The 23,396-nt window shown below is 36.0% G+C and overlaps 2 protein-coding genes across 13 annotated transcripts in view; one reads left to right on the plus strand and one right to left on the minus strand.

Annotated features, from left to right (window-relative positions):
* Positions 1–13,298, minus strand: part of LOC144978624 (uncharacterized) — a 35,181-nt gene extending 21,883 nt beyond the window's left edge. For 3 of the 7 annotated variants that reach the window (XM_078924919.1, XM_078924917.1, XM_078924918.1), the window contains exon 1: positions 12,793–13,298. In XM_078924919.1, the coding sequence (XP_078781045.1) occupies positions 12,793–13,117 (325 nt within the window). In that variant the 5' untranslated portion in view covers positions 13,118–13,298. Of the gene's footprint in view, positions 1–2,086; positions 2,719–3,415; positions 3,436–4,306; positions 4,468–11,576; positions 11,618–12,792 lie in introns of those variants that run through there. The other 4 variants (XM_078924921.1, XM_078924922.1, XM_078924923.1 and 1 more) reach the window with 4 other exon arrangements.
* A 5,069-nt stretch (positions 13,299–18,367) lies between these two features.
* LOC144978625 (uncharacterized) overlaps positions 18,368–23,396 on the plus strand; it is a 70,302-nt gene continuing 65,273 nt past the window's right edge. For 2 of the 6 annotated variants that reach the window (XR_013646555.1, XM_078924924.1), the window contains exons 1-4: positions 18,368–18,609; positions 21,305–21,362; positions 21,895–22,052; positions 23,076–23,201. Coding sequence is in view for 3 of the 6 variants with exons in the window: in XM_078924924.1 (XP_078781050.1) it covers positions 21,338–21,362; positions 21,895–22,052; positions 23,076–23,201 (309 nt within the window). In the remaining 3 variants the exon portion in view is untranslated. Of the gene's footprint in view, positions 18,610–20,991; positions 21,060–21,304; positions 21,363–21,894; positions 22,053–23,075; positions 23,202–23,396 lie in introns of all 6 variants that reach the window. The other 4 variants (XM_078924925.1, XM_078924926.1, XR_013646556.1 and 1 more) reach the window with 4 other exon arrangements.

Below are 23,396 nucleotides of genomic sequence, written 5' to 3' on the forward strand. Positions count from 1 at the left end.
CTTTTGTGACAAGTTTCTTACTAGCTAGATTTATGTTTACAAAGAAGCACGATATTGAGGTTGGTGGCAATGAACATTGTATTGATCACAATATCTTATCTTGGAAGTGTGCTGAATCACATAAATATCGCATTGCTATCTTGATTATAATCAATGATAAAGTCAAATATTTCTGTTTGACAGAAGGTTATCTCACTGGAAATTAGGGTGGAAACCCGATAATATTACAATATCTAGATGTGTCAGAAAGATATTGAGAAAACAGCACAGCCGAATCTACTACACCGATAGATAATTATTGATATAAATTATTACTTTGTTTTGATACCGACTACATGTACTCAAAGCACTCAACAGGGGGTCACAAGCGATTTGAAGAATGAAAGAAAACCTTGCTCTTAAATCATTACATTGCCTGAACAACATCTAACAAGTTGAAATTAAATCCAACTAATATAATTGATACTAATCAAGAGGGTCATTAGATAAGATGGTCTGGGATTTTTAAAAAACCCAAAAAACACAGCTCTTGAATACAGCCTTCATACATTGTAAGAAATAAATAAAAATATATACATAAATAAAAAAAAAAAAAAAAAATATATATATATATATATATATAATATATATATATATATATATATATATATATATATATATATATATATATATATTTTTTTTTTTTTTTTTATAGCGTCCCTCTCGCTCGTGCATAGATCGGCTTGGGAATCGCTATCTCGCCGCTGCACTATTGCCAACTTCATTTTCGCGTACCGGTACATTTTATACCTAACTGATTTTGACTGTTGGTGGCTTAAAAGATTCGTCTCGACCTATGTTAATTTCCACAATATGATAGTATAATAAGTAAAATAGATGAGTGTATGTTTGTAATAGTCTTTATTTCCCCGAAAATACTGCAGATCCTCCACTAGTTATATTAGACCTGCATGTGAGTCCTGACCAAATTGTCTGAACTTTTTCACACATATCGCATTACGAGATCTTTTATTTTATAACTCAGTATTTAGTCATATACATTTTTCTTTTGGATTGTCCTATTTATTGTAAAATGTTAAAAAGTACCCAAAATTTATAGGGAGAAGGGACAGCATGGAGGTAGAGCGGTAGTTTGATATTTTTTCAAAAATAAAAATTTATAATTATTTTTTTACATAGACAGATAGGCCTTTAAAAACCATTTAATAAGATACCTTACTTTAGGATCTAGGATAAACGGTTCCAAAGTTATAATGATTTTACTCTAAATTTACTCTTACAAAAAGCTCAAAATTGATTGAGAATTCCCCCACTGGACAGCCTCTCGATAAGGTGACTACTGATTAAAACGGGATTTTAGCATAGAAAAAAAGAGGGTTGATCACTTGTGGTCAACATTAAACATACTGCACTGTCTTCAATCTTTATGAAATTTGATATAGACATAGACAAATGAATTATCTAGATGCCTTCTCTTTTATTTTCTCAATTTTGAAAAAGATTTCAAAAGTTTTAAAATGACGTTATTTTTATCAAATTATAATTTTGGATACAATATGTCAACATTGATTTCTATCACATCAAAAGAAATCTTGATCTCTGCCCTTTAAAATGATACCAGAGCCGTTCATATACTGTGAAAAATAATGCAACAGTGATTATGTGAAATTGTGTTATTCAAATTTTAACCCAAAGTTGCGCTCACTTGTCCAATGGCTAATCGGCACCTGTCTACCTACAGACTGGAATCAGTTTCAGTTAGGGCTAGGGTTGAGTGAGTTCCTTGTGAAGCTTGGAGAGAAGACGAGACTCTGTCTCAGCAGTGAAAACAGCTGCAACAACTGAGTTGTTTTTTTTCTCTTGTACTTGTGTTACTCACTTTCACTTTGAGAATGCCTCTTTATGACATGAATGATTTTCCTTTGCCACCGTAATCGGACCCCCCACAGTAGTTTTTAACCTGGAATAATTGATCTTATCTCTAAAGAGCAATAACCATCCCAATCATTAGACTTTAATCCACTGGCAAAAAAAAAGAAATAAATTTAAAAATGCAGCACCCGGCTGTGCTGGCTTTCTCACGTACTCCGAGAGAAAATCATCGGTGCAGTCTTTCTCTTCCAGATCCCATTTGAATAGATTTCGAACACCATTCTCAACTGACTTCAGATCCGACGAACGGTCAAAGAATTGTTCAGGCATGATAACAAAAAAATAATGTAAAATATACAACGACAAATCCAGAAAGTTGATTGATAGAGTATAAAATTGAAATGTAGCAACGTTCAATTGAAAAACAAAAGTTACTTGAATGGAATACCGAAAGTATGAAAACGAAAGTTAACGAACTACGCAAGCTCAATTATATGGACACACTTCTCGTTTTTCAGACAGTGAAGAGTTGCGGTCAAATCGGACACTAGCGAAGTTTCCCGATAATTGCCGAACGAGCGCTTGAGAGTGCCGACAATATTGTCGGCAATCCGACGCCCATTCGTCGGCACTTGAGTGCTCACCGCCGGTCGAGTTGGGGATCGCCGACACTCCGACAATTGACGTCACACGCAATCAGATTACTTTAGCAATAAAAAAATAAGTGATCCGGGAGATCGCAACGGCCGTGATTGTCGGAAAACCGACAATTGTCGGCACACATGCAGGTCTATTATATTTTTAAAAAGTGATATCGCGCAAGATAATGATGATGATAATAATAATAATAATAATAATAATAATAATAATAATAATAATAATAATAATAATAATAATAATAACAACAACAACAATTAATAATAAAAACAACAATTCGTTTTGGTTTTATTTTTGCAAAAACAAATATCTTTAATTTGTGGAGCCCTGTGGTATGACACTCGCTTTCGGATCGAGCCTTAATCGGCGCATAGTTCGACTCCTTGGAAAAGGCTCTTTATTCATATCTCTCACCGTACTGGCCGTTAACAGCGTTGTCGGGGGAAAAAATGTAATATCGCCTAACAGGCGTCATGTCTCGTCCCACATTTTACGTGTTGCTGTTGGTCAGGGATCCTTTGTAAAGTAATTTGAGCGTGTTTAGTGGATATTGCGCTCTATTACAAGCTCAAGATTATATAAATATACATATTATATATATATATATATATATATATATATATATATATATATATATATATATATATATATATATATATATATATATATATGTGTGTGTGTGTGTGTGTGTGTGTGTATCAGATCTCAGTCTCGTTTGGTGACAACCAGGCGATGTTAATGTTAAGCGTAATCGGGGACCAGGTGGCTGAAAATGATCAAAAATCTATAATCCTGAGACTGAAAGATATTGACATTGATCATTGCTAGTATAAAAAGGAAGCAAAATAGGCAATTTTAAACTATAACTATAATGGATGTTCATTACCAGCCTATGGTAAACCTTTCCCTATATTAGTTTTTTGTTGCGGTAACAAGGATCCAAACAGTTTTAATTAGTGAAATAATAATTAATACCAATGAATCGCGGATCGTTATTGGCAATATTCTTTTACAATTTACAGCCATTTCCAAATCCCCCCCCCTGCCCCTATCACAAGCGATAATGAAATGATCGCCATTCATCACCCCAAGCCCAGGTGAACAGACAATAGGTCACATAATCCGGAAGAGACTCGCTTCTATTGGGGGCCTAAAAACTGGCCCTCAATGAATCTGTACGAATGACGAAACGTTTAAAACGCTTTTTAAAAATGCTTCTCTACAACAATTTTTATTGAGAAATTATATTTTTCATGATTCTAGTTTAAATAAATATTACTCTGATTATAGGTAAACTTGATTATATGTGCTTAAATCACACATGGGTTAATTAAGGGCAATGCAAATTGATACCTAGTTATTATTTTGTAAACAGTACGAACTATCAAGAAGGAACCCCATAAAACCTGAATACTTCTATTTCTATGATTATGATGATAATAATAATAATTTTAAAATTATAATAAGATAATAATAATAATAATAATAATAATAATAATAATAATAATAATAATAATAATAATAATAATAATAATAATAATAATAATAGTGAGGATGATTATCATGACACGATTACTACTTATTTCTAAGATAATATTTTAATTGTTTGTTAGTTCATATTCTCCATTAGCATTGACATGTACTTTTAATCTAACTTAGAGTAAATAGTTGTGAGGGATAGAAATGCTATTATTCACATTGTTGGAATACAACTTGACAAGTAGTCAAGTAAGAAAAAGAAAGGAAAAAATACCCAAATCTAAGGGTGTCTACTTACATGTCATGAATATCACAACCACAAATTAATCCTCAGAAATATTTATCCAAATAAGAAATTCACCTCAATCTTAATCCAATGGAAGAATAATCCAGATGATTCCATTTCATGATACAATTTGTACCTCACTCTGTGTTTAACGGGCTTGTGACCGTCACATTCAAAATGTGGCCGCATTAAGGTTGTTTTTTTTGTTGTTGTTGTTGTTTTTTTTTAATAAATAAATGGCTAGCACTATTCAGTATCTGATACTGAATAGTGGTTTTGCACTATTCAGTATCTGATACTGAATAGTGGTTTTGCACTATTCAGTATCTGATACTGAATAGTGGTTTTGCACTATTCAGTATCAGATACTGAATAGCGGTTTTGCACTATTCAGTATCTGACCTGAATAGTGGTTTTGCACTATAATACGGTGTTTTTTTTCCGAAACCTGACAAAGTTATGGGAAGAGTGAAGCTGTGGGAGTGAATATGGGACTCAGAGAAGTGTACACCAGTGGGGTGTGAACCTGGGACTGGGTTTCGGCGGGTTTCGTAATAAAAAGCAATTACTTTTTTACGAAACCCGACGACACCTGGCAATATCCGACAAAGTTATGGGAGGTAGGCAGCAGCGTGTGTGTGTGTGTGCGTGTGTGTGTAGGGGGGGGGGGGAGGAGGGGATGAACCTGAGATTCAGGGAAGTGTACACCAGTGGGGAGTGAACCTGGGACTCTGGGTTTTGTAAAAAAGCAATAACAAAATAGGGGGGGGGGAGATTACTTTTTTTACGAAACCCGACAATATGCGGCAAAATTGTGGAAAGTAGGCAAAGCGTGGGGAGTGAACCTGAGACTCAGTGAAGTGTACACCAGTGGGGAGTGAACCTGAGACTATGGTTTTCGGCGGGATTCAGCGAGTTTCATATAAAAGCAATTGCTTTTTTACGAAACCCGGCAATATCCGACAAAGTTGTTGGAAGTAGACAACAGTGGGGAGTGAACCTGAGATTCATGGAAGTGTACACCAGTGGGGAGTGAACCTGAGACTCTGGTTTTCGGTGGATTTCAGCGAGTTTCACATAAAAGCAATTACTTTTTTACGAAACCCGACAAAAACCTGGCAATATCCGAGAAAGTTATGGGAAGTAGGCAACATGGGGAGTGAACCTGAGACTCAGGGAAGTGTACACCAGTGGGGACTGAACCTGAGACTCTGGTTTTCGGCGGGTTTCAGCGTGTTTCATATAAAAGCAATTGCTTTTTTACGAAAACCGACGAAAACCTGGCAATATCCGACAAAGTTATGGGAAGTAGGCAACAGTGGGGAGTGAACCTGAGACTCAGTGAAGTGTACACAAGTGGGGAGTGAACCTGAGACTATGGTTTTCGGCGGGATTCAGCTAGTTTCATAAAGAAGCAATTACTTTTTTACGAAACCCGACAAAACCTGGCAATATCCGAGAAAGTTATGGGTAGTAGGCAACAGTGGGGAGTGAACCTGAGATTCGGGGAAGTGTACACCAGTGGGGAGTGAACCTGTGATTGGGTGTCGGCGGGTTTTGAAAAAAAAAAAGCAATTACTTTTTGTTTACGAAATGCGCCATCTCCCAACAAAATATGGCAAAGTTATGGAAAGTAGGCAAATAATGGGGAGTGAACCTGAGACTAAGGGAAGTGTACACCAGTCGGGTGTGAACCTGAGACTATGGTTTTCGACGGATTTCAGCGAGTTTCACATAAAAGCAATTATTTTTTTACGAAACCCGGCAATATCCGACAGATTTTGAAAGTAGGCAACAATAGGGAGTGAACCTGAGATTCATGGAAGTGTACACCACTGGGCAGTGAACCTGAGACTCTTGTTTTCTGCGGATTTCAGCGAGTTTCACATAAAAGCAATTACTTTTTTACGAAACCCGACGAAACCTGGCAATATCTGACAAAGTTATTGAAGTAGGCAACAGTGGGGGGTGAACCTGAGATTCATGGAAATATACACCAGTGCGGAGTGAACCTGAGACTCTGGTTTTCGTCGGGATTCAGCGAGATTCATATAAAAGCAATTGCTTTTTTACGAAACCCGGCAATATCGACAAAGTTGTTGGAAGTAGACAACAGTGGGGAGTGAACCTGAGATTCATGGAAGTGTACACCAGTGGGGAGTGAACCTGAGACTCTGGTTTTCGGTGGATTTCAGCGAGTTTCACATAAAAGTAATTACTTTTTTACGAAACCCGACGAAAACCTGGCAATATCCGAGAAAGTTATGGGAAGTAGGCAACAGTGGGGAGTGAACCTGAGACTCAGGGAAGTGTACACCAGTGGGGAGTGAACCTGAGACTCTGGTTTTCGGCGGGTTTCAGCGAGTTTCACATAAAAGCAATTACTTTTTTACAAAACCCGACTAAACCTGGCAATATCCGACAAAGTTATTGAAGTAGGCAACAGTGGGAGTGATCCTGAGAATCAGGGAAGTGTACACTTGTGGGAATTGAACCTGGGACTCTGGATTTTGTAAAAAAGCAATACCAAGGGGGAGGGGAATTACTTTTTTACAAAACCCGCCAAAAGCCGACAAAGTTATGGGAAGCAGGCAGCAGTGGGGAGTGAATCTGGGATTTGGACACCGATGAGGATTGAACCGGGACTGCGAGAGGCTGATACCAGTGGACAGTGAGCTCAGAATGTACTTTTATTTCGAAACCTACCGAAATTGTCAAAAGTTATGGGAAGTGGGCACCATTGGGCAATGAACCGGGACTCAGGGAAGTGCACACCGGTTGGGAGTGAACCTGGGACTGTGAAAAGAGGAAATCAGTGGAAATGAACCTGGGACTATGGAAGATGGATACCAGTGGGAAATGAAGCCGAACTATGGGAGTTGGGTACCAGACGAGAATGAAGCAATTACTTTTTTACGAAACCTGCCAAAACCCGCCGAAAAACCATAGTCTCGGGTTCACTCCCCCACTGTTACTTTCTTCCATAACTTTGTCAGATATTGGCGGGTTTCGTAAAAAAGTAATTGCTTTTTTTTAAAAACGAAACCCAGTCCCAGGTTCACTCCCCAATGGTGTACACTTCCCTGAGTCCAGGTTCACTCCCCACTGCTGCCTACTTCCCATAACTTTGTCGGGTTTCGGCAGGTTTCGTAAAAAAAAGAAACATCCATAAAAATACCACGTGTATTCAGTAAATAGATGTCCATTGTAGTCTAATATTCAGTATCTATTTAAATTATTATTATTATTATTATTATTATTATTATTATTATTTATTATTATTATTATTATTATTATTATTATTATTATTATTATTATTATCATCATCATTATTATCATTATCATATATTATTATTATTATTATTATTATTATTATTATTATTATTATTATTATTATTATTATTATTTTTTATTATTATTATTATTATTGTCATGTAAATTTCAATATAATACGGCAAGTAATTCTCGGAAGTACATCGCTCAATTAAAAATGAATTTATAATGAATCGGGTTTGTCTTAGATGACAAAACAAACAAACAAACATCAACAACAAGGAGAACAACAACAACAGAAAAAAGCAAGATTTTAAAAAGTAATAAACAATAGAAGAGCACAATAATGAAAAACAACAACGCGATGATAACACATAAAAGATATTCGTAATAAATCGATAAATGATTAAATTACTCCAACTACTTGATTAAAAAAAAAATCATAACCATAATCATAATAATGACGATGATGACGATTACAACAACAACGATAATAATAATAGTAAGTAATAATAATAATAATAATAATAATAATAATAATAATAATAATAATAATAATAATAATAATAATAATAATAATAATAATAATAATAATAATAATAATAAAAGAACAATAGTATATTATCAACATTAAAGTATATTTCAAGCAAATAAAATTATTAAAACAAAAGTTTTAAAAATATAAATAGACAGAAGGAATTTTTAAAAAATATTGGGAAAAAAAAAAAAAAGTTACCCGTACAGGGATTTGAACTCTCGAACCTTAAGCTCAGAGTCAAACAGCTTATATCCACCATGCCATGGTGTCACTGAACTTTTAGAGACATTTAATCATGTCTATTCAGACATTAAAAAATGTATTTGACTGCCTCTCTTATTTTGATATTTTGAACTATGTTAATTGCACGATAGCAGAAATTTAAAAATTTCGATCAAAATATTTTTACAACTTTGAATCGGGCTGTCAGTTACTGCACGTGTTCAATCTGGAAGTAGGTCAGCAGTTCAACCGAGATTGTCGTACTTTTCACTCTCTCTATAAAAAAGAGTTCCTTATGGATACTGAATAGTGGCAAAGCACTATTCAGTATCTGATACTGAATAACCACTTCCTAAATAAATACATATAAATACATACATGGCCCTGTAAAGTAATATAATTCTGAGGATATAAGGAGAAAATTATTTGAAAGTGTCTCTGAAAGTCGAGAATTAGTATTCACATTCATGGACATAAAAATTTACATTGGGGGGGGGGGGGGGGGGGGATAATGAGGTTTTATGTTGATGTCAGCTTTCTTATCTTCCTTGCATTCCGCTCAACATTTCTATCCTCCACATTTTCCCTGCAATAATTCTTTAGCAAAATATTAACGAGTCTTCAAATTGCAGCGTCTGGTATGGAACAGTCCAATCTGAAAAAACGAGAAAATTCTTTGAACAAATTGAGATATCTACGTCTATATGATAGCTCCGCTGTCTGTCTGAAAAATCCAAAACACAAGAGAACAAATTGAAAAAGTCCTTCTGAAGGGCAGCTCAAACCACCACGAGAAAGCGTAGCTGTAAAACAAGTAGTCTCAGTGGGAAACGATGACATGTTACCTTGGAGATCGGTTGTTTTGATGCAATATAACCTGCATTATAAAAAGAGGCATTGTCTCATCAGTTGACAGATTACTAGGAAAGTCTGGAAGTGAATCTAAAAGCAAATATCATTGTCAGAAAATGGAAGGTCACATAAATTACAAGCATGCGGTGCTCCACTGTAATCAACATCTGTTGTCATGCTTTCCAGCATGAGCTTGGCACGATCAATGGTATTGGTATGTGAGGCATTCTCTACTGAAACGTAATAGTTACACCCTGCTGATCTGCATTAGTGGCCAAAATGGCTTTCAATATCATCCTGTTGAAAAAAACCAATAGAGACATAATCATGATGGAGACTGTTATCTGAGGACAAGAGAAAATTTGCCAAATCAATAAAGCACCTGCATGTCCAGAAGAGAGCCTTGGCTGTATCTGCTGTAAGAGAATGCATACGAGGATTAGAAAGTGGAGTAAGACGTAATGCGATATCTGCCCATGAGTTCAGAATATCCAGCTGGTGATGCTCCTCATCCCTGATTACTGCCCTGTCAGGATCTCGAAGTCGAGTCTGTCGGAGAGGATCTTTTGTATTAAAAACTTTCCATAAGCATATCACATTATCAATGAATATAGCCGTATCTTTCCATGACTGTGTCGAAGCTGATGAAGACTTGAGGGCTGCACTTGTTTTTTTTTCTGAAAAGACATCAAGAACAAGAGAAACTTTCTGCTTTTCAATGTTAGAAGGCCTAAGACAAACATTATTTAATTTAGACATGCGCAATGAAAATTCAGATGTTTCATGATCATATAGTGCGATCAAATCCGACCATTTAGCAATCTTCTTGTCTGCGGGGTCAGGACTATTTAAAGGAGAAAAAGCAATGGTACCAGTTCTTTCTGAAATCCAATTATTACGCATGTTCTTTAACAGGTGAACTGGATCATAAATAAAAAAAGAGGTTTGTGATTAGTTGAGACTGGGGATTTAGCAATCCAAGGCTTTTGCTCATCATCCTTGTCAAATTTCTGAAAAAAAGACTGATTTACTCTATTATTATCACATACAATGGCGACAACATTTCCTCCACATTCCTCTACAGTTGTAATGACTTCAGCAACCTGTTGAAATTGAAATTCAGAAGTTAATGAATGACACGGAACAAGTCTGGCAAGGAAAGATTTTGAACCAAAAAAAACATATCACCAAGCATTGTTGTAGCTGCTCTGTCAGGATAATCATGAGCATAAACAAAGACTTCACCACCACGATACGACAAAGAGGCTTTGGTGTGAATTTCATCCACAATCAATATACATCCCCGGCTGCGCTCACTGATGCTCTTGAAAATAGAGGTAAATAAAGCTGCATCACTCATATTTTTGCTGACAGCAGTAATTTTCTGTAAAGTAGAAATGGATGGTAATTGTAAATAATTCCTAAGCTGTGAATAAAGAGAACGAGACAACGAATACCAAGTAAAAGCAGTAAAAAGGTCCTCTGTGGAGTAAATGCGTTTATTTTTAGAGGCATTAAGAATGTGAACATTACGTTGTAAAAATTTCACCTGTGGAACATCTTCATCATTTGAAATGACATACTTAATCAGTGCATCAAGCCCACTCCAACACTTCACTTGCTTGTCACTAGAAATAAAGTCTGGATAATTCTTTATTTTTCTGACACCCTTGTAGCATTCAAATGATAAAGCCAGAGAACCTGAGGAAGATAAAATATTTAAAAACATAGAAAAATCACAAATTGGACCATCTCTACGTATACTACAGAAAGTGTAGAGCCCTCTTGTCTTCTCAAATCCAACAACACCTCCTGCAGGATGGTCAAGAATCATGTTAATAAAGCGTTCATGAAAATCCTTTCCATCAAGCGAATCTCTTGCACGAAATTCAGCCATTTCATCAATGACAATAGCTCTCGACTCTGCTGTTGCTCTGTCTGTTGTACGAGAAGTATGTCTGCCAGCCTGTAGAGGGATACAAGATTTTGGAACGTTAGGGAAAATAGAAAAAAGTGGATTAGCAGGTCGAAAGGCTCTTCCAACGGTTCGAATCATTTCAGTGTCTTTCGGCCAATGTAAAGAACACACGCCCATGTTATCAATCACATCCTCAAATTTCAATACATTGGGCAGACGTGAAATCCAAAGCCTTTTTGTTTCATCGTCAGATGGAAAACGATAAACAGAAATCTTTTCATCTGGTGCCGATGGTGGATTATCGCGAGTGGGACGATATCCACTTCGACAATTTACGACTGAGCACTTCCTCCCCATTTTATACTAAATCCTATTAGAAATCACAAATAAATTAATCCTGAAATGTTAGAATGCTGTGGAAATAAGAATCATTTCATAAAAATCACTCTAAAAAGGGAATAAGATCAAATTTAACAGACTTTCATCAAAACACGCCATGCCTATCAAGCATAGGATGAGAAAGAGAAAGTAGAAATCTTAGGCCCTTACAAAACGAGGCTTAGTGCGTATTCTGTATCCTGTGTGTATGGGCTTCTTGCCCCAAGCCAATGCCATCTATAACTCTCAAGCACAGTGGCAGCCAAAAAGAAACTAAAGTTGATTAAGGACAATTCTATAAATGACAAAGTAATTTTTATTATGTTGATGGTCTAAAGCATCTTTGTGGCACTGGCCAAATTGAAAACTTGCGCGGTGGTCAAACCGGGTCAAACTGTGAATTTTTATTCTCTATTGTCTTTAGTGTCGAGCGGACGTCTCGATGATACCTCAAGTCATCGGCCACCAACACTCAAAACTTCCCGAACTCGATGACCAAGGAAAAGTCGGGAATTCCCGAGAAGTAGCACTTCAACTGAGCTTTGGATGGCTTTTTTGTATTAAAACTTAAAATACATTAAATAAATTCACTTTGTATAATAATAAAACATTGATACCTATAACCATTTTGATCTATTTACGACGTTTGTGTTTTGTTAGCTGTTTAAAATATGATATAACGTCAATACCCAATACCAATGACTAGGTATTGAATGAAAGCACCGATGACTAGAGCGATGCTCGAGACTTTTTTGAGTCTAGAGACTCAAAAAAGCATCGAGACGCAAAAAAGTCTCGAGCTTCGCTGGAATCATCGCCGACGAGAGGGGTGAACAATGCAGATAGTACACATTGTTAGTAACGCGTGCGTCGCTCGCGCAGTATAGTCTCGAGACTCGGGACTCGGGACTCAATACGAGAAGTATCGACGACCAAGATTCTCGAGACGAGAAAAGCATCGAGAACTAAGTGGAGGTCGGGAACTTCTCAGTCGTCGATGACCTGACTTCTCAAAACCTAAAGCATCGATGACCTTTTGGTGACCCGGATGCCCTCCCCTAATTGTCTTCTACTCACTTCATCTCTTGTTGTGCCCTCGTAGGCTAACATATCAAAACGTAACGTTACGTGGATCAAGTGGGTCGACCCCTTTTCAGCCAATGAAAATGAAGGAAGCTTGGGGGCAACTTGGATAGCCATTATATGATTTTATTTTATTCTATGTACTCCTATCAGTTACTGACTCCGATTAACTTAACTCAAAGAAACACAGCCACTGATGATAGTGATAGCCAACGTTAACATAATGCCACTCACCGAAGTTCATCCCACACAACAATGTTGTTGCCACGAGAGCGCCTGCACTCGCTCCCGCAAACTTGATCTCAGGTCTGTTGACAACATCAGTGTGTTCCCGTAAACAAGCAGCCACTCCAACATGATAAACACCCAAAAATCCGCATCCTGAAAAGGAAAAGCTGGGAACAACATCATTCAAGGGCGTATCCACGAAATCTGGCTCTGAATCAGTAGAATACTCCGATTCGCTGTTTGCGTTTGTAGAAAGATTCGGGGCAGAAGCTGAGGCAGCGACTCTCGCCATGTTATTTTCTGTTATTTCACTTGATCTCCTTGCCTCCATCTTATGATAACCAAAAAAACAGAACGATATACAATATACTTAATGATAAACAGAATCACATATATCGACAAATAAACAAAATCCCAAATGAATACAGAGAGATAGAGATCCCAATAGAAATAACCACGACACAGTTCGATGTTGAAATACTGACTGAACTGATGGCCGAGCGAATGTTGTAAATGGATCATGTGGGTCACGTGAAGTAATGTTATTGGTTTCTCGTGATCTTATTGGTTGCAATGAAAAACAGCATCTGAGGCTCTCTCTGGGTAACAAACAACACGAAAAATTCCCTCTCTCTCTCTCTCTCTCTCTCTCTCTCTCTCTCTCTCTCTCTCTCTCTCTCTCTCTCTCTCTCTCTCTCTCTCTCTCTCTCTCTCTCTCTCTCTCAATATCACCATTGATTAGTGGTATCAAAACATGGGTACGCCATTGAATTGGAATTGAATTAAATTTCTATTTTATGAATGCCTTGAATGTTGAAACAGAATACAAATTATTAGAATTATTGGAAAATATTATGCCGTGGTTTGAGAATGTTTTCTTTGACAAGAATACGACTATAATATACCTAAACACATTCTTTATTTAGTTACATATAATCCGAGCTTCAACTTATTTTGATGAAAACGGTAAAAATCAGTAAAATAAATGTCTTGTGTTATCATTTCTTTTGAAAACGAATTGACGAATAGCGTCAATATAAACTGGTCAGTGTTTAAACGCCTAACAAAGTGTCACACTTAAAGATGCAGACTATAATGTAAAAGATAAAAACATTCCACACGAATTGTCTGAAGATCTACAAGATTAACAAACTTTATTTTACCTTTATCAAATCTACAAAAGAGAGTTAAAAATCGACAGCTCAAAATAAGTAAAAAATCAACAATTCTCGAATCATCTGAATCTGAACTTCCTTTAATGTCCACATTCATTCATGAAGATTTTGACATGAACAATAACATTAAGGTGAACATTCAGCAGTGATCAAGAAGCTCTGTAAATAAATCTAAAGTGGGCGCAGATGTAACTGCTGCCCCTGTTCCAATCTATGATGTTTCTATTATTTAAAAAAATGATAATTTTCGGAGGTCTTTGGCGGATATCAGGGGGATGAAATTGTCCATATGGGAAGTCCTGGACTTTCGTGTCGGTGTTTGGAGATCAGGATTTGAAATCACCTCCAGGTTGTTCTTTATCTTATACATAATGGTCAGGCGTGCTATTTTCCTCCTAGTTAGTAGTGACTTCCATTCAAGTTGATCAATCATACTGTTCATACTTGATGCTTCTCATAGTTTCCCGTAACAAAACGAGCGGCTCGTCTCTGTATTGCCTCCAGTTTATCAACAAGGTGTTTTGTGTGTGGGTTCCAAACAGTGCATGCGTATTCAACTTGTGGTCGAACTAATGACTTGTAAGCCAATGATTTTAGGCTTGTTGATTTTAAATCTTTAAATTTCATCGAAGGAAACCCGGGGTCCTATTTGCATTTTGTGTGTGATGTTGTTGATGCTTGGATAGTAAAGGCGTCGGAGTCTACGTGCATCCAATTAAATGCGAACAGTACCTCCCTTTTAGAGGTCCTTTTTTCACAAGGAACGAAGTAGGCCACATCCCTAATTGGGAAGAGACTTGACGTTATGCCGAAAACATAACGACAATTAAAATACACAAGAACACATTTTAGTATGAAAACAAATCCATTTTACTCCAGGAACACCACATGACTGTAAGGCTTCAATGGGCTGTTGCCTAGGACTTCATATAGATGTCGCTGGCTGTTGCTCAAAATCGTCGGTTCCCGCCCCAATAGGACAGTGTTTTTTTGTTGTTTTTTTGTTTGTTTTTTTTTTGTTGTTGTTGTTGTTGTTTTTTTTTTCTCTGACAAAAGCAAGTTGAAACTTTCGTTTGTTGATAGACTGCAAAGAATATGGCGCAGGTGGGTGATAGTTACACTGCTAAATGAATGGAAGAGGTCCTTTGTGGTAAGGGGCGATATAAAACTCCACTGAGGGGTCCATAACAACACACGTGTACATCTGGCAAACTTGTGAGCCCGCTTTCAGGCAACATCATCAGTTAAATCATTCAATTCTTTACATTCCTTGTGGAACATATGGATTCAACAGTAAACTCTCTCCAACGTATTCTGTTCTTTGTCTTCTTCTTCTTCTTCATTTATTTCCAGGACATTCCAGCCAACTTCACCACATCTTCACAAGATTTCTCCTTTTTTTTTTAGGAGTTCTCTGCATGAAATGTTCCATCAATCGATTTATCTTTCTATTTTTTGTTGTCAGAGGTACACCATTTCCATCCTTTACAGTCCTTGCCAGTGCCGTTTTCTTACCTGAAGGAGTTATAGTGATGCTGTGCAATGTTTTTACGTCTCTTTTGCCAGCTGTTTCTTCTGCTTCAGTACTGAACTCTATCCTTTTGTCTTTCCTTGCACGTCTCTGAGCGTTTTTGTTTACAATGTTATATTAATTTTCCCGATATTTCTTTTATTTCGTTATTCTGACATTGATTTATTTCCAACGCGTTTTCCTTTCATCAAAAAGATCCCAGGTTTTATTTAACAGCCAAACTTTGAGCATGCTTCATTCCAGACAGTCCTCAGAAAATGTGAGTGTTCTTCAAGGCTTGTTTCCTCAACACGATTTTCTAAAAACTCGAATCTATTTCGTAAGCAGATGCTAAATTATATGTTCTTATTGTATAGAGAACTTCAATTCTTTTAGCAGAGTAACGCAAGACCCCATGTAGTAAGAATGAATTCATATTTTCTGACAACCGAATGCTTTGACTGCTGGCTCTTACTCTTTGGAATGTAACCATGACGTAACTCTAGTAGGCCATGCATGTCACCCGTCGAACACATTCATTTTGAGATGAGTTAGGTCAGCGAGTTGGCAAACTGAATAATAATATCCAAACGGTTTTGGAGATTCAAGAGATTTTGAAAGAATAATGCATGGTTATACCCAGGGGCGTGGCTATATTGGTTGATTTGGTGCCTGGCACCACATCCATCTTTTAAAAAATGGATTATAGCATTTAAAATAAAATAAAACTGAGAAATGGTAAATACCGCCTCTTACTTATTTGAGTAAGTCTTTTCTGTATATTTTTATCTTTCTTTTGTATTTACAAATATAGCATGTCTTAAGTCATTTTCTTCTGATTTTTCCGACACCACCTTGTACTTTAAGCATGCCACGCCACTGGTTATGCCTCAAAACAGAACTGAAGCACTGACACATTCAATGTGTTCTTGTGTACACGAATGTAGCGAGGTAGCTGGACATATGTATACCCGTTATTGAAAGGAACTTTACAAGATAAATTGTTATTGTTTGTGTCACATTGTTGTAGTCAGTCACCAATTAAAAATTTAGTTTTTATTGCTTATTAATGTAGTTAGTGTTCACAGCATATTCTTGTCCAATGTAATTTTCAAATGAATTTAATTGACTCAAGAAGAAAAAAATAAAGAGGAAAAAAACAACAACAAAAACACAAACAAACACAATGACAATAAGAAGAGTTAAGCGTTCTTCAGCTTTGTGCATTTGCGCTTAATTTTGCACTCTGTGAAATATTGGCTGTTTTTCATGTTAACATGTATGGAACTTATTCAAATTCGTATAATATTCCGCCTGGAATTCTCTCAACTTTCCAACTGTGTATTATGTCAATGTGGCTACATAATTATAACTAATAAACTGATGGACTGCTAATCTCTGACCAGTTTAAATTGACGCTCAGTATATGTGAAATATTAGGGAGTGAAGGCAGATGGAGGTTAGGATTAAAATCTGAAAAGTTGTGCATGATACATGCTATGCAAAGCAGATAGAGTTGCTTTTCTATTTCATAGAAAAAGAAACATTCCAGTCATAAATCCGTCTTTAACTTGCCACTAATGATGACTTTCGTCATAGGGATGAGTGAATGAATGAGAGTGAGTGATAATGCAACCACATTTTCGATTTTTTGAGAGCATATAGAATAACGAAGTTGACGTCACTCAGTTCTTTGTTATTGCTCTTAGCCAACCTTTTAAATGAGTAGTACCTACTTACTAAATTACATCAATCAGACTATGAACGTTTAAGGTTACACATGGTGTGTGTTGGTACGTTATATATGTACCGACTGACGAATGATGTGATTTTTTTTTTGGCTAAGCGCGCAGCATATATATATATATATATAATATATATATATATATATATATATATATATATATATATATATATATATATATATAGAACAGTAAAGTTTGCTGCCCCAAACGTAAACAATAACAAGTTGCTAGTGATTTCCGTTAGGGACCGGAATAATTTACGCACAATATAGGTCTCCCAATTTTGTAGTTTGAGTTGTAGGCAATACACTTTCAGTATTGAAAATATGTTTACATAAAATCTAACAGTTGCAGAAATAATAATATAAGACTAAATTATTCTGAAAATCAGGCTCCGAATAATTCTCGTTTTGTTCATACCAGCGCAATAATTTGGTCTGGTCTAAAAATAGATAGACGTAACTTTTGATAAATTTTACCTCTTGTTCCATAAAATATCCATATCTAGACATTATTTGATGCATGATCGAGTATTTATGAATATGTGTTTCTTTTGCCACCTAACAGCCAAATTTTAAAGGTTATTTTCTTTCTATTATTTACATTGGAACGTGAGCTGTCAAGACAGGGACATGTGGTTTGCCATGTGCTTCTCGACCTTTGTTTACGTTTGGGGCAGCAAACTTTACTGTTCTATATATATATATATATATATATATATATATATATATATATATATATATATATATATATATATATATATATATATATATATATGTAAGTCTGACATCCGAAAGCAATTATAAGCCAGGTTTAACATTGTTGTAATGGACAATATTTTGTGTCATTTTTTGAGATTTCCACGACAATAATGGGCCCATAATGAATTGGGTTATGTGCACGTTGGTCTGAAGTCTGAAAAAAAAACAAAAAAAAACCCCCAAAAAACATCAAAAGACAAAAAAAAAAACCCACAAAAAAGCAAACAAACGAACAAAACAAAAAAAAAGAAAAAAGATACAAATAAAACAACAACCCCCTCCCCCCACCCCCAAATAACAAAACAAAAAGAAACAAATAAAACAAAAAACAAAACAAAATAAATCAAAACAACAAGTGGGCAGATCAAGGGAAGTTACTTCAAATAAATTACAGTAGTGGGAGAAAATTCAGAAATCAGAAAAAGAGCATGAGCAATGAGAGCGAAAACGAACTCTAACTTAAACCATAACTCATTGTAAATAAGCAATGGCGGCAAGCATGGATTTCAGTAAACAACTTTGAAAAAATTGATATAGGCCAGTTTGCCGCCTTTGGTGTTGTAAATTGATCAAATTCATTATTAAAAACACACACAGTCAATCATCAGAGGTTCTTCAACTCGCTCAAGTTGGTGAGGATCGAGGGCATTCTTGATTCTTGTGTTGCGTCTCAGTAAAAATATTCAAAATAATAAATTAATGCAAATAAAATGGATTGCTTTCAATTTCTCCCTCATTCCTCAAGAAAGAAAAGAGAGAAGCGAAACCCAATCCTTGTTAATTTTCATGTGGGAGTGGGGAATGCTATTTAATGATTCCTCACAATTTTGACATCGCCCTCTCCCCATTTGCAACTCATAAGAGGGGTGGGGAGGCCTTCCTTTAAGCCCCTCCAGTCAGGTTGCATCTTTCAACTTTCAATTACAGTTCACTCTGGATAATCGCAGCACCTTTGGATCAGCGAAAATGTCGCGATTAACCGAAGTTGCAATTAACCGAAGTTGAGTTTCCATACCCTATTGCAACATTTTACACATATATATGGTAAACTCAAACCTGTTGTACACTGTTCTTAATCCACCACAGAGTGAGCAATAAGATTGAATTAAAAACCATATGACAGCCCTGTGTAGATTTTGTCAAGCAAAAGCAGCTTTAATACCAGTCGACGTCTTATTCGGATTGGATCACCATTCACTCTTTTCTCAAATTTGTAAGAGTCAAGTAGTTAGCCATGATGAGAGACAATAAAAGCTCTCACCAAACTCATTGGTCACAATGCACAGTTGTCACTCCCAAAACAAAGGATATCGCTCAGTATCTCTTTACAACTGTCATTGTCTATCTGTTTTAAAGACTATTCTCACCCCCTCGCATCCTATCTAATGGCCACAGATGACATCACAACCTTATACTGCAAAGCCCCGGCCTCTTTTGTCTCTAATAGAGTGGTGACACATTACTGTAGCATTAAATCCTGCTCACTCTCGATTTTTCCATGATTTCTTCCATGATGAAATTTAATCATGATATTTTGTTAGATTGATTTCTTCAACTTAACACTTTTGAGAGCGAAAATTTATTGCGATTAACCGAAGTTTGCTTCAATTAACCAGTGACTTTTTTATATAGAATTAATTCAGTTTCTTGGGAAATGTTGCGATTAATCGAAAGTTGCAATTAACAGAGTTGCGATTATCCGTAGTGGACTGCAGTATTTTTAGTTTCTTCGTAGGTCTTTTGTCAGGCGTTTATTTATTCAATTTGTCAATATAATAGAAGCATTTATAAAAGGAAAAACTCTAGAAACCTTGATAGCTGATTGAAAATTTAAGATTTCATCATTTGACCATTGTTTTGGTTTTATAGCGCCATTTGTCGTCAAGTATTGAAAGGTAGAATGCAAAGCAGTCCTAAGGTTTTTTTTTTCTATTGAAGAGTAAGCTCGAAGTTGGAGGATCTTTATTTCTATTAGGGTTAGTTAGAGGTCTTAGAAAAGGTCCAACTAGAATATTTGTTTTTAGGGTTAGTTAAACGTACTACTAGTTTTAATTTTTCTCAGGGTTACATAATGGAATACTTGAGGTTTCCTGTAGCTTGAGGAGCTTACGGAAGACCTCTCCATAAGAGCCTAGATGATTGTTGTAATATTTTAAATTTCGCGGTCAACTCTGCATAATCAGTTTTACACCACTGTGAATGACATTTATTATTATTAGGGTACAGTCTTTGCTTAGTACCCTAAAGGTGCCGAGTTCAAATACCCGCTGCGCTTTGTGGTCTTGAGTAAGTCACCTTGCCCTAGTTCAGTTTGTGACGCTGCACTGGGGTTGATGCTTGGGTCATTCCAGTCATCCTTGGAAAAGAACATAAAGATAAATTTCCCCTATGGGAGGAATAAAGGGAGTTTTATTTTTAAAAATTTATTTTAGATTAGTTATATAACAATAAAAACCTTTATTTAATGAAAAAGTCCTTACTTCAAACTGGAAAGCAAGGAACATAGATGAATAAATATGAAGAATGAATTTTTTAAAAATTGAATGGTCTTTTAATTGCCCTAATTCTAATTTTAGATGGACTTGACTGGGAGTCTTTAAATAAAAGTGAAGATAGTCAATTACCTTTTTTTGTTTTGAAATTTAAAGGAAATTAATATAAATGATGATCATATTTATGAAGAGCATTTCTATGGAGACACTCTAAGCTACATGGGCTCTACAATGCCTCAATATTTGCATGCTACATAAATGGAATCAAATCTCCTTTTCATGCAATAAAAGTTGTCAGTAAGGCTTCCTCATAAGCATCTGTCACTGCCTATAGCCATAAACTCATTCACTCTTGAAGTAAGTAAGGTTATGTAAAGATCCTCAGCCATGACACAATTTTTGTAATCTTGTCATTCATCCGGTCTTTGCTTTGCTCAACTTAACTTGAATTTATTATAACAAGATGCGACACTGTGTTGCTGAGCACCTATCTCACCTCTACCTCTTCATGCCTTATATCAGCAGATTGTGTATGTGAAGTTCAGTCAATTTGTTGTATCACTTTTGGTGGACAAGACAATAACAAATAGGTATGACTGTAATAGTAACAAGCGCTCACACGTACGCACACACACACACACACACACAATTTATAAAATTTAAAAACTATGTGAATGTGGATGTACGATCTGTTTGGATTGAACTTGTTAATACTGCTCACCCTCTAGCTGGCAAAATAAAGAGGGACATGAGACCCATTTGAAATCAATCTTTGCATGTGATGTGGTGGACTTTCAATGTCTGGTGTATTTTATTATCTCTTTTATTCTGACAGGTTAGTTAAAGGTGATTAAGCATCAGGTCAAGCATGGCAGAGGATATCAATGACAAAGGTAGATAATACTCATAATTATAGTATGATTTTAAATATGGAAACAATTTATACCCTGAATAAAAAGAATAAAATTATTTGGTAGAAGTACGTATCCTAGTCTCTGTTTCCACTACCTTCTCATCCTCATTGGACACATGAGGAACCTTATTAACGAAGACGCATGTAAAATGCTAGTTCACTCATTGATTACCTCTAGACTTGACTATTGCAACTCCCTCCTCTACAGGTTGCCAAAAAGCTTGATTGCAAGACTGCAGCTACTCAAATAAAGCTGCTCGTATTGTTACCAAATTGAAAAAAGTCAGATCACATCACTCCAGTCTTGCAGTTGTTGCATTGGCTTCCTGTGGAGAAGAGATTTGGTGGTTTTATTTTTCTCCTTGAGCAAGACATTAAGCCCTAATTGCTCACTTTAGGTTGCTGACTATGGCTATTGTTTGGGTATCTCTTTCTTTTTAGAAGAAGAAACATATAGACGGATTTTTCAATGAGTTATATATATATTTAAATTATTTTTTTTTAATCTTTAGAGGACAGTTTCCTGGACAACAAAGAGGATGACCCAGAACCAGTGGGAAATCCTGCCCCACCATCGGATGTAGACTTGGATTTGCTGAGAGGTGACCGCATTGGAGACACGGTCTATAGTGGCAAGTGGTGTATCCAAACGGTCATGAAAATGTTGAAGGTGATAATAATAATAATGATAATAATAATAATAATAATAATAATAATAATAATAATAATAATAATAATAATATATAAAATAATAAAAATAATAATAATAATAAATAAATAATAATAATAATAATAATAATAATAATAATAATAATTATAATAATAATAATAATAAGTAATAATAATAGTAATATGGTGCATCTCCGTAACAACAAAGTCAATGGGATGTGGGGTCAATATTCATTAAAACCAAAATTTCATTGAATCCGAGTTTCATTTTTGACATTGTACAAGGGATAAAACATAATAACTACTTAAACTTGGTCCAATTAAATGAACTCTTCCCCCCCCCCCCCCCCCCCTCCACTTCTTTGCAAGCACCACAAAACTTGTAGGATTGACCCTCAACCCCTTCATGACTGGGTTTGCAATGATTTACGATATTAATACGCACCCATCATACCACAGGCACACAGCAAGCCACAAAATGACAAAATTATCAAAATGCGATATGACTGTGAGTGTCGCTGCTGCTGACACTGAGCCACACACACACACATACACATGCAATACCTCCAGCCCCACACCCATGCCCTGATTGATAGTGTATAATGTGGAAGAGCTCTACCAGACAATGACAATGTGTAATGAAGCTCACTGAGTTCACGATTGAGCCTCGTACATCTCCTTCCAGCAAGGAGGTGCTGCGCTTTCGTTCCATCAGGTCACGGATCCCCGGACCGTGACCCTTTCAGCGAATTTCTGTTCTTGTCCTTTAGTTAAGCAAATTGGTCTTTTCCAGGGTATGGGAAGGCATTCAGATGACTTTTACCTTAATTTTACTTTACATTTTCTAACATGGTATATAGTAAACGCCTTTTGAGGTTATGAAAAGTTAAAAACTAATTAACTAGGAGTCCGCCTGTGTTTACTAATTGATTTCTTCCTTTATTCCATCTAAGATTACTTTGAATTGATTTATAAAATGTCAATTTATTCATTTGTTTATTTTATTAATTTTTCCAATCACCAGAGCAATGTTATAATCAAAGCAGAGGAGAGTGATGGACAAATGGAAGATGGTAAACTCGAAGTAGTTGACATGGAGGAGGAGTTGCAGAATGAAGTTGGTGTCCTGTGGGACATGACCAGTAATGTGGTACGTTGGATTTGAAACTCACCCAAGACAGAACTTGTCATTCTGTATGGATAATTATTATCATCATCATCATCATCATCATCATCATCATCATCATCATCATCATCATCATCATCATCATCATCATCATCAACAACAAATAGTCATTTTTATTATTACGATGATGATGATGATGATGGTGATGATTATGATAGT

Source organism: Berghia stephanieae, chromosome 8, assembly GCF_034508935.2.
Source record: "Berghia stephanieae isolate SIO BIC M18660-M18661 chromosome 8, UCSD_Bste_1.3, whole genome shotgun sequence".
In the NCBI taxonomy this organism is placed as follows: Eukaryota; Metazoa; Mollusca; class Gastropoda; order Nudibranchia; family Aeolidiidae; genus Berghia; species Berghia stephanieae.